The sequence below is a fragment of the Heliangelus exortis genome, chromosome 12 (assembly GCF_036169615.1).
Source record: "Heliangelus exortis chromosome 12, bHelExo1.hap1, whole genome shotgun sequence".
NCBI lineage: Eukaryota > Metazoa > Chordata > Aves > Apodiformes > Trochilidae > Heliangelus > Heliangelus exortis.
Genome location: NC_092433.1, coordinates 6,752,854 through 6,766,610, shown reverse-complemented (window position 1 = coordinate 6,766,610; position 13,757 = coordinate 6,752,854). Strand labels below are relative to the sequence as shown.

General features: G+C 41.7%; 1 protein-coding gene across 1 annotated transcript in view; it reads left to right on the top strand.

Annotated features, from left to right (window-relative positions):
• The window catches only part of POC1A (POC1 centriolar protein A), a 51,873-nt gene extending 38,888 nt beyond the window's left edge, over positions 1 to 12,985 (top strand). The window contains exons 10-11 of the mRNA XM_071755715.1: positions 1,494 to 1,634; positions 12,700 to 12,985. Coding sequence (XP_071611816.1) covers positions 1,494 to 1,634; positions 12,700 to 12,798 — 240 coding nt within the window. The 3' untranslated portion in view covers positions 12,799 to 12,985. The remainder of the gene's footprint in view (positions 1 to 1,493; positions 1,635 to 12,699) is intronic.
• The last annotated feature ends 772 nt before the right edge of the window (positions 12,986 to 13,757 follow it).

Here is a 13,757-nt window from a genome sequence, read left to right as displayed (position 1 = left end):
ATGGCAGAAGTCAGTGACTCCCAGTAGCACAAGTTCTTTTATATATATTTATTTTTTAAATATGCATTTTTCTATGTATACACATACATGTCTGTGTGTATATAGAGCTTCATAATGAACATTTTTCTGCCTAGAGTTATGTGAGCTGGTTTGAAGTCTTGTTGCAGCCTAGCTGCATGCCTGCAACACCTGGCATCAAATGTAGTGATGAGCAGGTAAAGCAATGGAGTGCTGATGAGAGATGCATTCATAGTAGTGCTGCTGAGTGAAGAGATGGAAGCAACTCTTCATTTCTTGCCTAGCAAAAGTTTGAGTGGGAGAACTTCTAGAGACCATTTTTCAGTCCATCAGAATTCTTTGCTGCTTTGTTGATTTGCAAACTTCAGTCATGTGAGTAATAAGTGCATGGGATGGAGCTGCACCAGGCATTGAGCCATTGAGAAGTTTTGAGTGCTGTGATCTTGGCGTTAGATTCAAATCTTGTCTGTGAGTGTAAATTGAGAAACTTCAGTCTGCAGTTGCTTAATCAATTGGCTACCTTGTTTAGTTAGTTAAACTTCTCTGAGCTGCTTCTGCTGCTAGTAATGCAGATAAACAATGCAAATATTGTTTGTTCTAGAAGGAAGATAACATTTTGAAAGAAAAGGAAAGAAGAATAAGTTCTCCAGTAGAGATCTATTTGTGCTTTTGAAACTTAATGTACTCTGAATGAAATATTCAAGCTTGCATAACTTAAACAGTTGAAACTTCAAAGGAAACATGTTCCTAACCTCATTGAGGAGGGAAAACCAGTTTGAGATACAAACAAAATTAAAATTACTAAATTAAAACTGTCTGGTTTAATGCATATTGGAACATCAAGGGTTGGACTTGATGATCTCTGAGGTCCCTTCCAACCCAGCCAATTCTATGATTCTATGATCTTGCTTCTGCTTAACTTAACTGCAGTACAGCCTCCTTGCCTTCTTACAACTTTCAAACATGGAAAGAAGCTTTTTTACTTGTGTTGGAATGAAATAACTGGACTTCTCTCAGGGAGGCTTACTTAATTCTTAAATTTTGAGTGTAGTGCTTCCATGTGACTCCAGTAAATCTTCGTTTACCTGCACAGTCTATGCCCGTGCACCACATGAGTGTGCCAAAGCTCTTGGCACATATAAAACTTGAACCGTGCAGGATTGCTTCAAGATTGTTGTCAAAGTTTTACCTTTCCTGATGAAGCTTTAAAAACAAACAAAAACACACCCAAACCACCACTAACCCTCCCTGTAGAAAACAACAAAAAACCCCTTCACCTGGGTAAGACATACAAGTTTGCAGCAGCTTTTCTTTTTCCAGATGGGAGACAAGAGCAAACCACTTCTGTTCTCCTTTGCCTGTTTTTAATAGCATAGACTGTCCCAACATAGAATGTTCTTTACTTTCCATGAAACAGAAATTCTTCTCCTATTGTTTGTATCTCAATAGCAGATTATGTCTGTTTATTTTTCTAGCAATCAGAAATGGGTTGTGGTGGTCATCTTAAGAAAACAAAACCTCAGGATTCTGGTAGGAACCATGAACAGCAGGAGGAGGAAACCAGTCTTGCAAATACCTTGGAGCATATTATGGGACAGCTGGATGTTCTGACTCAGGTATGACTTACACTTTAGTTTTATAACGAAGAAGGTATCTGAAAGTATTGAGAATATTTTGTGATAGTTTCATAAAATGTATGGTTTGTTAAAAACCTCTTTTTTGTTTTTAACAGTTTTTAGAGACATCTGTCTTCCTCTCCTTGTCAGCTTGTCTCTTATCAGTTCCCTTGCACTGACTTCCAGTTTAGGCCCTACTCTTCCTCAGGCTCCCTTCTGCTTCAGTGTAGCTGAGTGCTGCTTGAGCCAGCTCTGGTACCCTGTGCTATTAGCCAAAGTTTATCTAAGGTAATGCCTGAAGGAGTGGTTGGCAGTAGGACTGTTTTGGTGAATAACCTATTCCCTCTCCCATTATACTGCAGTCTATAGATAAATTCTGTCCAGATCCCTCTCTTTTCCCCCACCCAGCATTCACCTACACAGTTCAATTTGTGCTGTGTTCTCCTCCCATCAACAAGTCTGTGCCCTTCAATGCCTCATCTCCAAAACATGCCTCTCACCCATAGTTAGCAAGCAACTAATCCCTTGCTAAAGCCTTAACATGCAGTTCTTCCTGAGAGTCACTAAGCAATGCTTAAACAGTACCCCCCACAAATGGTGAGCCATCACAGGATGTGTTTACTTAAGAAGAATTTGGGATAGAGCTGGCTTTTGTTTAACTAAGCAGCTGCTCATTGCTCCTGCTCAGAAATACCATTTCTGATCATTGCCTGGGGGCTGGATTTCATTGTGTGTTTTTGAGGTATGTGAGAAGCAGGGGGAAAGCTTGGGATAGTAGATGAAAATTTCTCTGTGAGTTGGAGTGCTGTTTCTGGGCAAAAAGAAGCAGGCATTGAATTCTTGGAATTGAACATACTGATTGCTAGTTTAAGGTTGTTCTCTGATCTTGAGAAGAAGTACTTGTCAAAAAGTGCTAGGTGATGGGTTGGAGGGTCCATCGAGGGACTGAAGGGTCTAGTTAGGAATTAAAAAACATTACAGGACAACAAAACATCTGAAATAGCATAGGGTTAAAATTGGAAGAAATACAAGAAAACACTTTTTCCAGTGGTCTCTAAAAAAGTGATCACTGAGAGGGGGGAAAAATCCTGGCCCTCATCCCTGTGAGTAAAATGCAACCCAGTGTATACAGAAAATATTTTATTACTGTTTTGACGTCTCCTTAGTAATGTTGGAATGTGATCTTTATCTTTCATAACATAAATCAGATCCACGCGTCTGATGATGGATTTGTAATGGCTCCTTTTCAACTTCATAGGTGTTTAGAGGAGGCAAACATTGCAGTAAACAGTATGTGTGGGATTTAAACTAGATATAAGCAATGTGAACATCTCTCAAAGATATTGTGTAACAGTAGAAAATTCCAAATGTTGTGTTAAACCTAACAGAGAAATTGAGATCAGTGGGGGAGGAATAAATTAGCAGGTTATAGGGTAAAATTGGAAATAGGACTGCAATTGTAGTAAAACCAAAAAGCTGCCTTAATTAACTCCGCATTCAGCACCATTTTACCTTTTTTGTGGCTTTTTTCCCATCCTTAAAGTACTTTTTTTCCCATTGGTTCTAATCTCAGTGTGTTGTTATTTTGTATAAGCACTATTTTCATCCATTTGTACAAGTAGATGAGCCCAACACATTGTTGAAATGGTTTCATAATTCTTCATTTTCATGCCAAGGTTTTGGTATTTAGTGGTGAAACAAACCAACACCAAACAGACTTATGCAAATGAGCATGGAAAAAGTCCACATCCCTAGAGTAAGAGAGGAGGCTCCTCAAAGAGGAAGGATGCAAGGAGATAGCAAGACAGAGCTGTGGAAGGTAACTCCAGAGTGCATCTGCTTACACAGCTAAATACTGGGTTTTCCAGTGCCAGTGGCTTGTAACAGAGAAGGGAAGGCAGAACCACTGTTCCCCCTCTTCTGTGCAGTGGGATGCTGACTGGAAGGAGCCCAGGTGTGCTGGCTGCTAGCAGAGATCAGAGGGAAATGGACACAGCAGTGGGGGGTCTTGGGTCACTTGTCTGCCCTACCCATTTCTGCCAAAGCACAGCTGGGTGCTGCTCCCTGCACACAGCAGATTCAAACCAACGTTGTGTGTTTTACATGGCAACTTGGGGCTTGCAGACTTCATTCTGTGAAAGGAGGACACCACTACTTCAAAAAACAGAACAAAATGCTTTCATAAATAATGCATAACAGATGTCAGTATTTTTCCCTTCTTGAAGAAGGGCTGAGGACATACTGGTAGTCTCCTGGTTCTCTGTTATAAATTCTGTCATCATTCCTGGGCAGTGCTTGTTCAAAGAAAACATTAGGGGCATAGGCAGGGCCCTACAGGTGGAGGGAAAGAACAGATTCCCTGTGATATTTCCAGAAACCCTCTATTGACATTGCCATCCAGAGGTTTTCCAGGAATTTATAATTTGTTAGCTCTGTGGGAGACTGGATACATTTCTACTGTGGTGCCTTGAGTTCCTGTGCTCTTTGTGCTCGTCATAGTTTCCAGTGCTGTTTCAACATGATGTAATGTACTGGGCAGGGGGACAGGGGCTTAAATATGTGAAAAACTGCTTTGGGAAATTATGCAAATGCAAACCTAATTTATTTTCCTAGTATTTTTTCCCTTAACTAGCACTGTAAAATATATCATGCTGAACTTTTTTATCATGTTAAATTGGGAAGGAGAGAAAATACTTTCCATTTCTGCTGAACAGGGTAGTAGTAAGACATCAGCTGAGGGCTGTGTCATCTCTTTCCAGTGCATAGCTTTGTTCTGAGCTGCACACTTGAAGCTGCATTGTCTGCTGCTCACCAATTTTCAGTACCTTCCCACTTCTGACAGCAGATTTCCAGATGAAGTAGGGTGTCGTGTGCTTGGAGACAGTGGGGTTGGTTTTATCCTATTTAGAGGGCTCTTCCTGCCAGACACCAACAGAAAACAGAAGTGCTGAGGTGTTGTACCCCATGCAGCAGGATCCACTTGAGCAGATTTGCTCCCTCAGTGAAGCACTGCAGCTCTCACTAGAGAAAGATGGATCAGAAGAAAGCAGTGGCTGTTGTATACCCAACCTAGCAGTAACCATTACAGTGAATAGGTGTTCCTCCTTCAGACTTACAAAGCTTTGTTTTTTATACTGTTGACTTTGTGCTATGATTTTATTCTTTAAGGTTTTGGCAACTTTATTTAAACTGCTCTTTGATTTGATGAAACCTTCCTTCCCTCCTCCTCACTGGAACTCATGTCAGGACATCTTTTGTTTTATTTGTAAGAGAGTGGTCTAATGTGACCTGACAGGGTCTTCGTATTTTTCTAAACATGGTTTGTATTTGGCCATACTTCAAGTGTGAATAAAGAAGTTAATGTTTGACTGCCTTTTCAGAGAAGTAGCACATGCTTAATCATTCTGCTGACTTGAAGGATGGAGAAAAGTTGAGACCCTGACATAAACCAATTCTTTCCAGTAGCTGTGGATTACTTAAAGATATCCTCATGCAGGCAATTCAAATCTGGAAAAGGAATGAGGAAGATGAGTAATAAATGTGTGCAACAGAGGCTTTGCTCTTTGCTTTCCTTTGCAAGGATGTTGTCAGTGTCTCAGTGTTTAAAAATCCTGTTCTTTACTGGCATTTAAGAGATGTGAAAATGAAGAAAATGCAAAGTATTTATCAATTATTTTTCTTATTGAAGACTGGGTCTCAGTATCTCAGTGCCTTTGTGGTAGAATGAAGTTTAAAGGGAAAACAAGGTAATTTTATCTCTCTGATAGCTTCCTGGAACAGAAAGGTGTGTTCTGGCTGAAACCAAAATGGAGCAGATACTAAGAGTTTGCTCAGTTTGAATGCATTTTCTGCACTTACAGATGAACTGCACTTCTGGAAGATGATCATCTATCAGTAAATGTCTTGGCTGCCATGGAAAACTTGCATTTGCAATGACATCTTCCAAGTGTTTGTATACTCTTCAATTCAAGCACATGCAGCTATCATGTTCACTTTTTTAATTTGCAGCACTGGTAGGCAGTGGGCACTGAGGCAAAAGCTGCTGGTTTTATGTGGGAAGGAAGATGTCTGCTCCAAATGAAGAGTTCAGAATCAGGTTAGCATAAAAATTCATAAATAGCTGCGATAATCCACCCACAGGAAACAGCTTTATATATTTCCCCAAACTAATCTTGTATTAAAGCTGGGAGAAAACAACACAGTGAAATGGAGAAGACTCGCTAAATCCGTAAAATAATCCAGGCCTGAACTGAAGGACAATCTAGCTCATGTGAGATTAAAGGATTATTTAACTCCAGAAAAGATTGCACAGGGAGGGAGGAGAATTTTTTTTAATGAAATTCCTTAGCATTAAAAAGCAGACTTGGACATGTGGGTTGCTTGGACATGTGCGTTGCTTTTAATTAAAACTGAAAATGTTTGTGTGCGCAGTACTTATAACAAAAATGGGTAAAATTGATTTTGTTACTACTTTTTTTGGAGGTGTGGTCTCCAGAGCTTGTATTGGTGAGGAATGAGTTGCTCCTCTTTTCTGAGAAGTATTGAATTTACTCTAAGCTACGGGTTTAGTAAAATGCTTTTATGACTTCATAGTTACAAAGCAAGAAGGATTTTTTTTTTCCCTTGGTCTGACAAAGTAGATGCTAGAATTTTCAGGTAGTTTTGTATCATTTTTCTACAAGCAGTCCCCTGTACTCAGTACAGCTCATTGTCACTGTACTGAGTAGACTCATCCAGTATACCAGCCCTGCTCCTATAATTGAGTTTAACTGTGATTCCAGCATCTGCAGAAAGTGGATTGTACGAGCAGACTGAAGGAGAGATGGTAGCTGATAATCAGGAGGAGGGGACAGCTGAGCAATAGTAGTTTCAAATTTTGTAACTTTCCCTCTTCTAGTGCTTTGGGCTGTTAAATGTAAAACAGGCCTTTAGTCCTCAAGTATTGTGATTACTGTTTGACTGTAGGCTGAAGACAGCTGGTGGGACTGTGAGCTCTTGGGCCCTGCACTAGAGAACAGACATAGGTATTGTCTACTCACACGACTTCATGAGCAGATCTGGAGCTCTGCTTAGGGGTCCTGACAAGGCCAGGTTAGTGCTAGCATCTGCACCTCCTGCAGGTACCTGTGCATGTTCCTAATGCATGTGATGCAACAGAAAGGAACTGCCTATTTTCCCCGTGTTGCAGTGAGGTTGGAGAGTGTTTTCTTGGGGCTATTGGAGCAGATGACATCTGCTGATGCTTTGTAATATGGACAGTATGACTTCAGCAGTATGAGAAGTCTAGGTTATTGGCTTCTTTACCTTTTTAATTAAATTTTTCCTAGGCAGTTTGCTAATTGAATTTCTACTGGTGTACAGCATCTTGACTGTGACTGTGACTGCGCTGGGCCTGAATGTTTTGCCTCATCTCCCATGAGAAGCACATTTGGGACTAGGTTTGACACTGGATGAACATGTGAAGATGATGCTGAGGGGCTTGTAGGACTTCTTCACTTAGGGCTGCACAGAAGCACTGCCCAGTGTGTTCCTGTCTGGCCACACTGGGGCTAAGTGTTCCATAGTAAAAAATGCAGAAGTTTGCGGCCACAAACCCCAGGAAAATTCATGAAGATGCATTAAAGAAAGATGGAGGGGCAAAATGAAAGCACTACATGAGCATCTTGATTCTAAAATAATCAATACACTATCCATACATCAGCCTGGTGGGAAATACTCTATGCAAATGGCTTTGTGAGAATTCACCTTGAAGTCTGTGTTCAAAGGAAGTGACATGGTGAGGAGCTACAGAACTTATTTTAAATGTGCCTGAGGTGGCAGATCTTGTTTCAGTTTGAGCAGATGAGGAGCTATCATTTCTTTAGAAATCATTTTGCATTAAAAAAAGAAAAAAAGCCTTAATTGTGTATTTGATCTCTGAGATTAAGGCTTTGGCCACCAGAGTGAGGCTAGTCAGGGCATGCAAAGAGCCTTGCATGCATGTGTGTGCTACATAAAGTGTTAATAACTGTGAAGGAGGCTTTGGACCTTTCATACTTTCAGACAGGAGGCTTACCTCCTCACTTAGCCTAAAGTGCTACCTTTTCTGAAAATGCTTCACAGGTACTGAATGTCAGTAGCTGGTTTGGGTCCTGTCTCCAAACTGTGTTAAGGTACAACTTGTGCATGAGGAAGGCAGGTGAGCAGGCATAGTGACAGCAGGGGTGGGCTTGGAGTCTCAGGGAATCCAGTTGCTGAGGTTGAAGGGAGACTGAGAGCAAGACAGAGAAAAAAATTGGAACAATAGGACAGGCTGCTTCTTGCCAGGCAGGTTCATGCTTAGATCTCAGAGGGACTTTTGCTGTACACATTCTCCCATGGGCCTTTAAACCTGGCACCTGAAGTTTGGTATTTTAAACTAGTGTTGGTGGAAGGGGTTAGTTGTTTGGGGTTTTTTTGAGAAGTAGGGCTACCCTGGTGCAAACCCTTCCTGTGGTACTTTATTTCATTCATTAGTTTAGAGAAAGGGCTCCCAACCTTAATTCACCTGGAAAATTGCTAATTTATGTTTCCATGTAGGACTGCATGTATGTTCAGGACAACATTTGGTGAGTGCTGGAGGTGCCATGTTAGTGATCTGCATACAGCAGCTGGGGTCTCTGCTTGAGAGAGAAATCAGTTTAGCTGATGCATTTTGAAGGTTGGCAGCTGTACTTCATTCTTGCAAGACAAGGCAGAATTTACCTTCACAGTCTCCTCAATGCTGTGCAGCAGTCTGACATCCAGGTGTCCTAGAGGTATTTAGGTACCCCTGAACCCTCTCATTAGCACTTGCCAAGGAGAGACCTTTGGATGCTAAGGGAGTGTTCCTGTGACACAGTTCACAGTGCTGTACTTTGTGTTGAGGACTGAAATCTGCTCTAAAATGAAAGTTTTTATGAAAACCACGTAGCCCCTGAGAAGCTATAGCTACACTTCTGTTTCTTTGAAAACAAACCAATATTTGCCTTGCTCTTTACAGAGAGTAGAAGTCTTAAGTCGTGCACATCTAGGTCAAATTTGACAAGACTCATTCTGCAAAGCCATGACCCATCTGTAGTCTTCATTGGGCCTCCTGAAATGCATCCTTAAATCTCTTGTACTGGCACAGTGGAGTGAGGAAACTGAGTGCTTGGAAACAACCTCGGCATTTGTTGTCTGTTCTTTTGCAGGTGCATATTTTGATAAGTTGAAAAGAAAGTGCTGTCTTTGTAAATTAACATGTGAAATGGGAAAGAAAATTCTGAACAAGTAGAAATTAAGTTTTTTCTTGGACTATTTGATATGTTCGTGCCCTGCATCATCTATTTTAATGTATTTTTAGAAAAAGTGGTGGAGCAAACTTGACGAATCATTTAAGTTAAGCTTGGAAACTACTGCCTCCTGTGAGGTCAATGGAGAGACAGATTTTATGTTATGTCAGGAACAGCAGTGCAGGTGTAATGCTCTGCCTGCATGTAGACACAAGCACCATTTCCTTTGCAGTTCTTGTGTGCTGTAGGCTCAGCCAAGCTGTTACTGCCTGATCAGAAAAACAGCTTGCATGGCTTGCAATGCATGTTTTGGGGGTCCCACAATTACAGAGCAGTGTTATGTCTCCTGTGCTATGATGTGTGCTCCATCCAAAGCAGTGTGAGTGGCATATACTGCACAGTCCCTGTGCTTGCTTGCTTCCCTTAGTGAAGTCTCACATTATTCCACTGCCCCCTGCTCTTGCCTGCTTTACCCTCAGCTCCAGGTTAATTGTAAATGGTTTGCGTTGGAAGGGGCCTTTTAATAAGCAGGGACATTTTCAACTAGATCATGATGCTCAAAGCCCCATCTAACCAACTTCGAATGTTTCCAGGGACTGGGGCATCTACCACCTCTCTGGGAAACCTGTTCCAGTGTTTCACCACCCTCATTGTAAAAAACTTCTTCCTTATAATTAGTCTAAATCTATCCTCGTTTAGTTTAACCCCATTATCCCTTGTTCTGTCAACCCAGGCCCTGCTAAAAAGCTTGTTCCTGGTTAAGCACTCACTACCTTTAGTGAATGAGCAGCCATCTGTCTAGATGGATCTTTCTGTCCTGGCAGGGCTTCCCACCACTGCTCCCGAGGGTTGCTGATGGCTTCTGCTTGCTTGCTCTGGACTCTGCTTTTCAGGTTTCCTCTGGCAGTTGTAGAACTGGTTTCTGTTGGTATTCAATTAGCACCTGGTTCCCCTTATCTACAGTCCTCAAAAGAGGCAGAACTGATTGCCCCTCCAGGGCCCCTGCAAAAGCCCCACCCTGAGGCTAGGGCTTCCTAGGGCTGTCTGCTGTTTAATCAGACAGGGAGATGTTCAGTGGTGGCTAAGGAAAAGTTACCTCCTAATGCTCTCTGTGTTCCTGTAACAAAATTAAAAACATGATCTTTCTTCTCATTTAAACCTATCCTGTTATTCTTCTGCCAATTTTTAGCCAAGACTTTAACAAATGGTCCAACATGCCTGATGAGCCATTCCTGATGCCTAATGGAGACATGAGCTGTGCTCCTGACACAGCCAAAGGGACACAACCAGGCTCCTGCCACAGAGAAAGGGCTCAAGTCTGGAATGGGCTCCAGGGAGCCCTCACTGCATCTGGCTGAGGGTGTTTTCTTCCTTGGCCTGGTTGTTTGTTGATTCCTTATCTTCTGAAAAGCAGTAGCAAAAACATGCAGGAGTTGAATGGGTACAGTTTAATTTGGCTACCAATAAGGACTTGCTTTATAAATAGCAACGTGGAAATATTGTAAAACTGTCAGCTGCTCATAAAGGAACTTTTGTTTTATGTGTAAGTTACAGTGGAGCAGTAATAGTAGCTGGGCAGAATTTGTGCTTTCCCTTACCTTCCTAGGCTGTCAGGTGCCCAGTATATTTCAAGCAACGTATATTTGAGGCTAAATGGACTGTAGTCAACAGTTCCTACCTTGGGCTTCCTGGATTTAATTTCTGACTGCTACTTTTCCACTTTTAGTTTCCAAAAAATACTCACCACAAGTTTTCTGCTAATACTTACATGCCATTTCCATTCCAATAAACATTTTCCTTGCAGCTTGTTCACTAATTCAACACTTTTACTGGAATCTGCTTTACTTAGGCTCTATGGTGCTGTGTGTAACAACACTTGTATTGGCAGGATTGTGGTGGCAGTAAATCATGGGATGAAGGAACCACAAATAATCTGGAAATTTGCTGCTAGTAGGGTGGTGTCACCAGGACATGAATTATCTTTCTTAAGGAAATTGGATGCAGTGTTTTACACCCAATTTTTAATTGAGTCTTGAGTTACACTATTCTTCTTTTCAAAATGGAAAAGCCAGGATCCCTGCTGATTTTTATTCTCTGTCTGGTTGCTTGCAGGATAAGATCTTTGTTATAAACCTTGATAAACCTTGAGCCTGCTGTGTTCTGCCCTGAGAAGCTTTACTCCTGACCTCTGTAGGGCAGCCACTAGGCAACAGCATGGCTGGATATGAAAAAGATGAAATCCTCTCCCCTTTAAATAGATGGAAGGGCTCCTGCTGGCTCTAGGACACATGGGATGGTACCTGCTGGTTCCACAACTTTTCTTCTGGTTCTCTGTGTACTGCAGTTCTTGTGCCTCAAAGAGATGGCAGTAGAAGAGGAGAAAAAATAAGCTAGTGCTTGTAGCCCAGGGGAATGTTTAAAGCAACACAAAGTTTGTCCTGTCAGGTGGAGCTTTCTACAGTCACAGCAATGCTGCATTAGGCAGCAGAGTTAGAGCTGCCTTGTCACAGGCCAGCAGTACATGTGCAGTAGAAATAAGCTTTGAACTATGTTTCAAGAGGAAAAAAAAGGCACTTTATGGTAAATGCTCTGATGCACAGCCCTTTCTGACTTTGTTGGTACTCACTCTTTCACGGTGGCTTTGCCATAGCGTTTGGTGTTGGTTTTACTACCTCTGTTTTGTCCTCCCCTCCCCACAACAGTTCATCTCATTAACCAGATCTTTTTATGTGAGACTTTTCCTAGCCACTCAAGTGGCTTTAGCCAAGCTATTTCCTCTCTTTGTGCTTTCGTTTCCCCAGCTATAAAATGGGGATAATGAGACCTGTTTTCTTTCGTCAGGCACTTGGAGATGTGCTTACGAAATGCACTATTAAAAGGCTTTCTATGTATAACTTCTGTACAAACAACGGTGTCCAAGTTTATTTGAATTACTTTATTGAAGTCCAAGGTTCTGAACATCCTTTGTTTTTAGCAGAGGATGTTATTTATGCAGTAAAAGTGCTCAAAATGTGAAACTATTGATTGTTGCTGATAAGTTTATGGATATTAAAACATTAAATCATCACTGTCTATTATCAGCCGTTCCGGTGTCTTTGGAAGCTGAAAGCAGTTCTGCATAGCCAAGGCACTTGATTTCCTAAGGAGAGATCAATAAAAGGCTTTTCAGCAGAGGCTTTTATTGCCACGTGGTTAAAATGTTCTTCCTGTGCATCCTGTACATGATGACTACAGCTCAAGGAGAAAAATATAACAATCCTTTGTGGGGTGGCTGGGTTACCCAAAAAAATTGAGACATCATGTTGAGGCAGATATTGCCACTTTGGGTTTCAGTCTCTCTCCTTTTTGTGTTGCAGTACCTTATGATGGGAGAGTTTCCTTGCTTGTCATAGTGCTTGTCCAGCAATTTGTGTGTGTTTTAATTGCAGTGAAATAGCAGCATTCAGGGAAGGGAAGGAAGAGTCAGAAATAGAGAACCAAAGTCAAAGCTACAACTGGGAAAAACTGTTCAAACCCTCTGTTGGTCTCTGGTGGTTCTCCCACAGAACCTGTCCATGAAAGGAAATGTAGAGCCCAATTTGAAAGCACAGAGTGCCAAAAGGAGAGTTTCATGCCTGCCAGCTTCTGTTGCTCCTCTCTGAAGTCATGTGTGGCTCTACCCTGCTAAAATGCTGATACTGAAGTTACAGCATCAAAATACTCCTGTAAATTTAGCATTTTATTGCCCTTGGAGAGGAAAGTATGAAGCTTGTCTTTGTGAGCAGCTCAGCAGCGGCTTTCGTTTTGTTTTGCAGACGGTTTCTATCCTGGAGCAGAGGCTGACACTCACTGAAGACAAGCTGAAGGAATGTCTTGAGAATCAGCAGAAAATCATTCAGAGCAAAACAAGCTGATTTTCTGAGAGAAGACAGGAGCTGAAGGCGTCAGGAGGTTTGAGATTGTTTGTGTTCCTAACAGACTGTGTGTGACTTGCTTTAACGATTTTTAGCGCAATCTATTTTTCAATTGGAATGTACAGTTATTGGATCTGTAAATAAGCTTTGTTACTTTACTAAAATAAAAGGAATATTTTATTCATAAGCGTGGATAATGGTTGTGATCCCCTGTGTTTTCCAGACGTGTAGCAGCCCAACATGTGGTCTGAGTACTAACTAGGAAGATTTGCATCTCTCCTGTCTTTGGTGCTGCTGGGTTAGTCTTAAAATGTTTAAGCATTTTGAAAGTCAGCAAGTATCTGTTGTAGGCTGTACTAGTCTTGTTGCTGAGGTGTGTGTGGTCTACAGGTGACAAGCAAAGAGCTCCTAGGTTATTTGGAGTAGTGGGAATTTACCTCTATTCTCAGACTAGTGAGCAGGTTGAGGTCTCAGCACAACCAGCACCTGGAGAAGGCATTGTCTCACCCGTGTCCCAGGTGGTGCCTGGCACATCTGACACAGGGCAGTTAAGATCTTGGATCATGTTTTTGCAGAAGTGATTAAATCCAATGGTGGATTTTAACTTACTCCCTTGTGCAACAGGTGAAAAACAATTGCTTGAGGCTGGAAGAGAGGCCCTGGTGGGTCCGATGCAGGATGGATTCCATGCTGATTTTTCTTCTCCTTTGTCTGCTTCTTAAATTACAAGCAGGTTAGAAGAAAGGCAACCAAATAGCAGAACATCTGCTCCACTGTGGAACTCCCCTCTTCTCACACTGGACTGTTTTTATTTTTTTGTCATTTTGCAGATGTTTTCACAGTTGAATAGCTCATCACTCACACCTATGCTCTCGTTCTGCTCTCCTCATCCGTCCTTGACTTTTTCAGGGCTTTAGCAGGTGTTCAATATGTAGCTGGACAAGAATTTGGACTTCTGT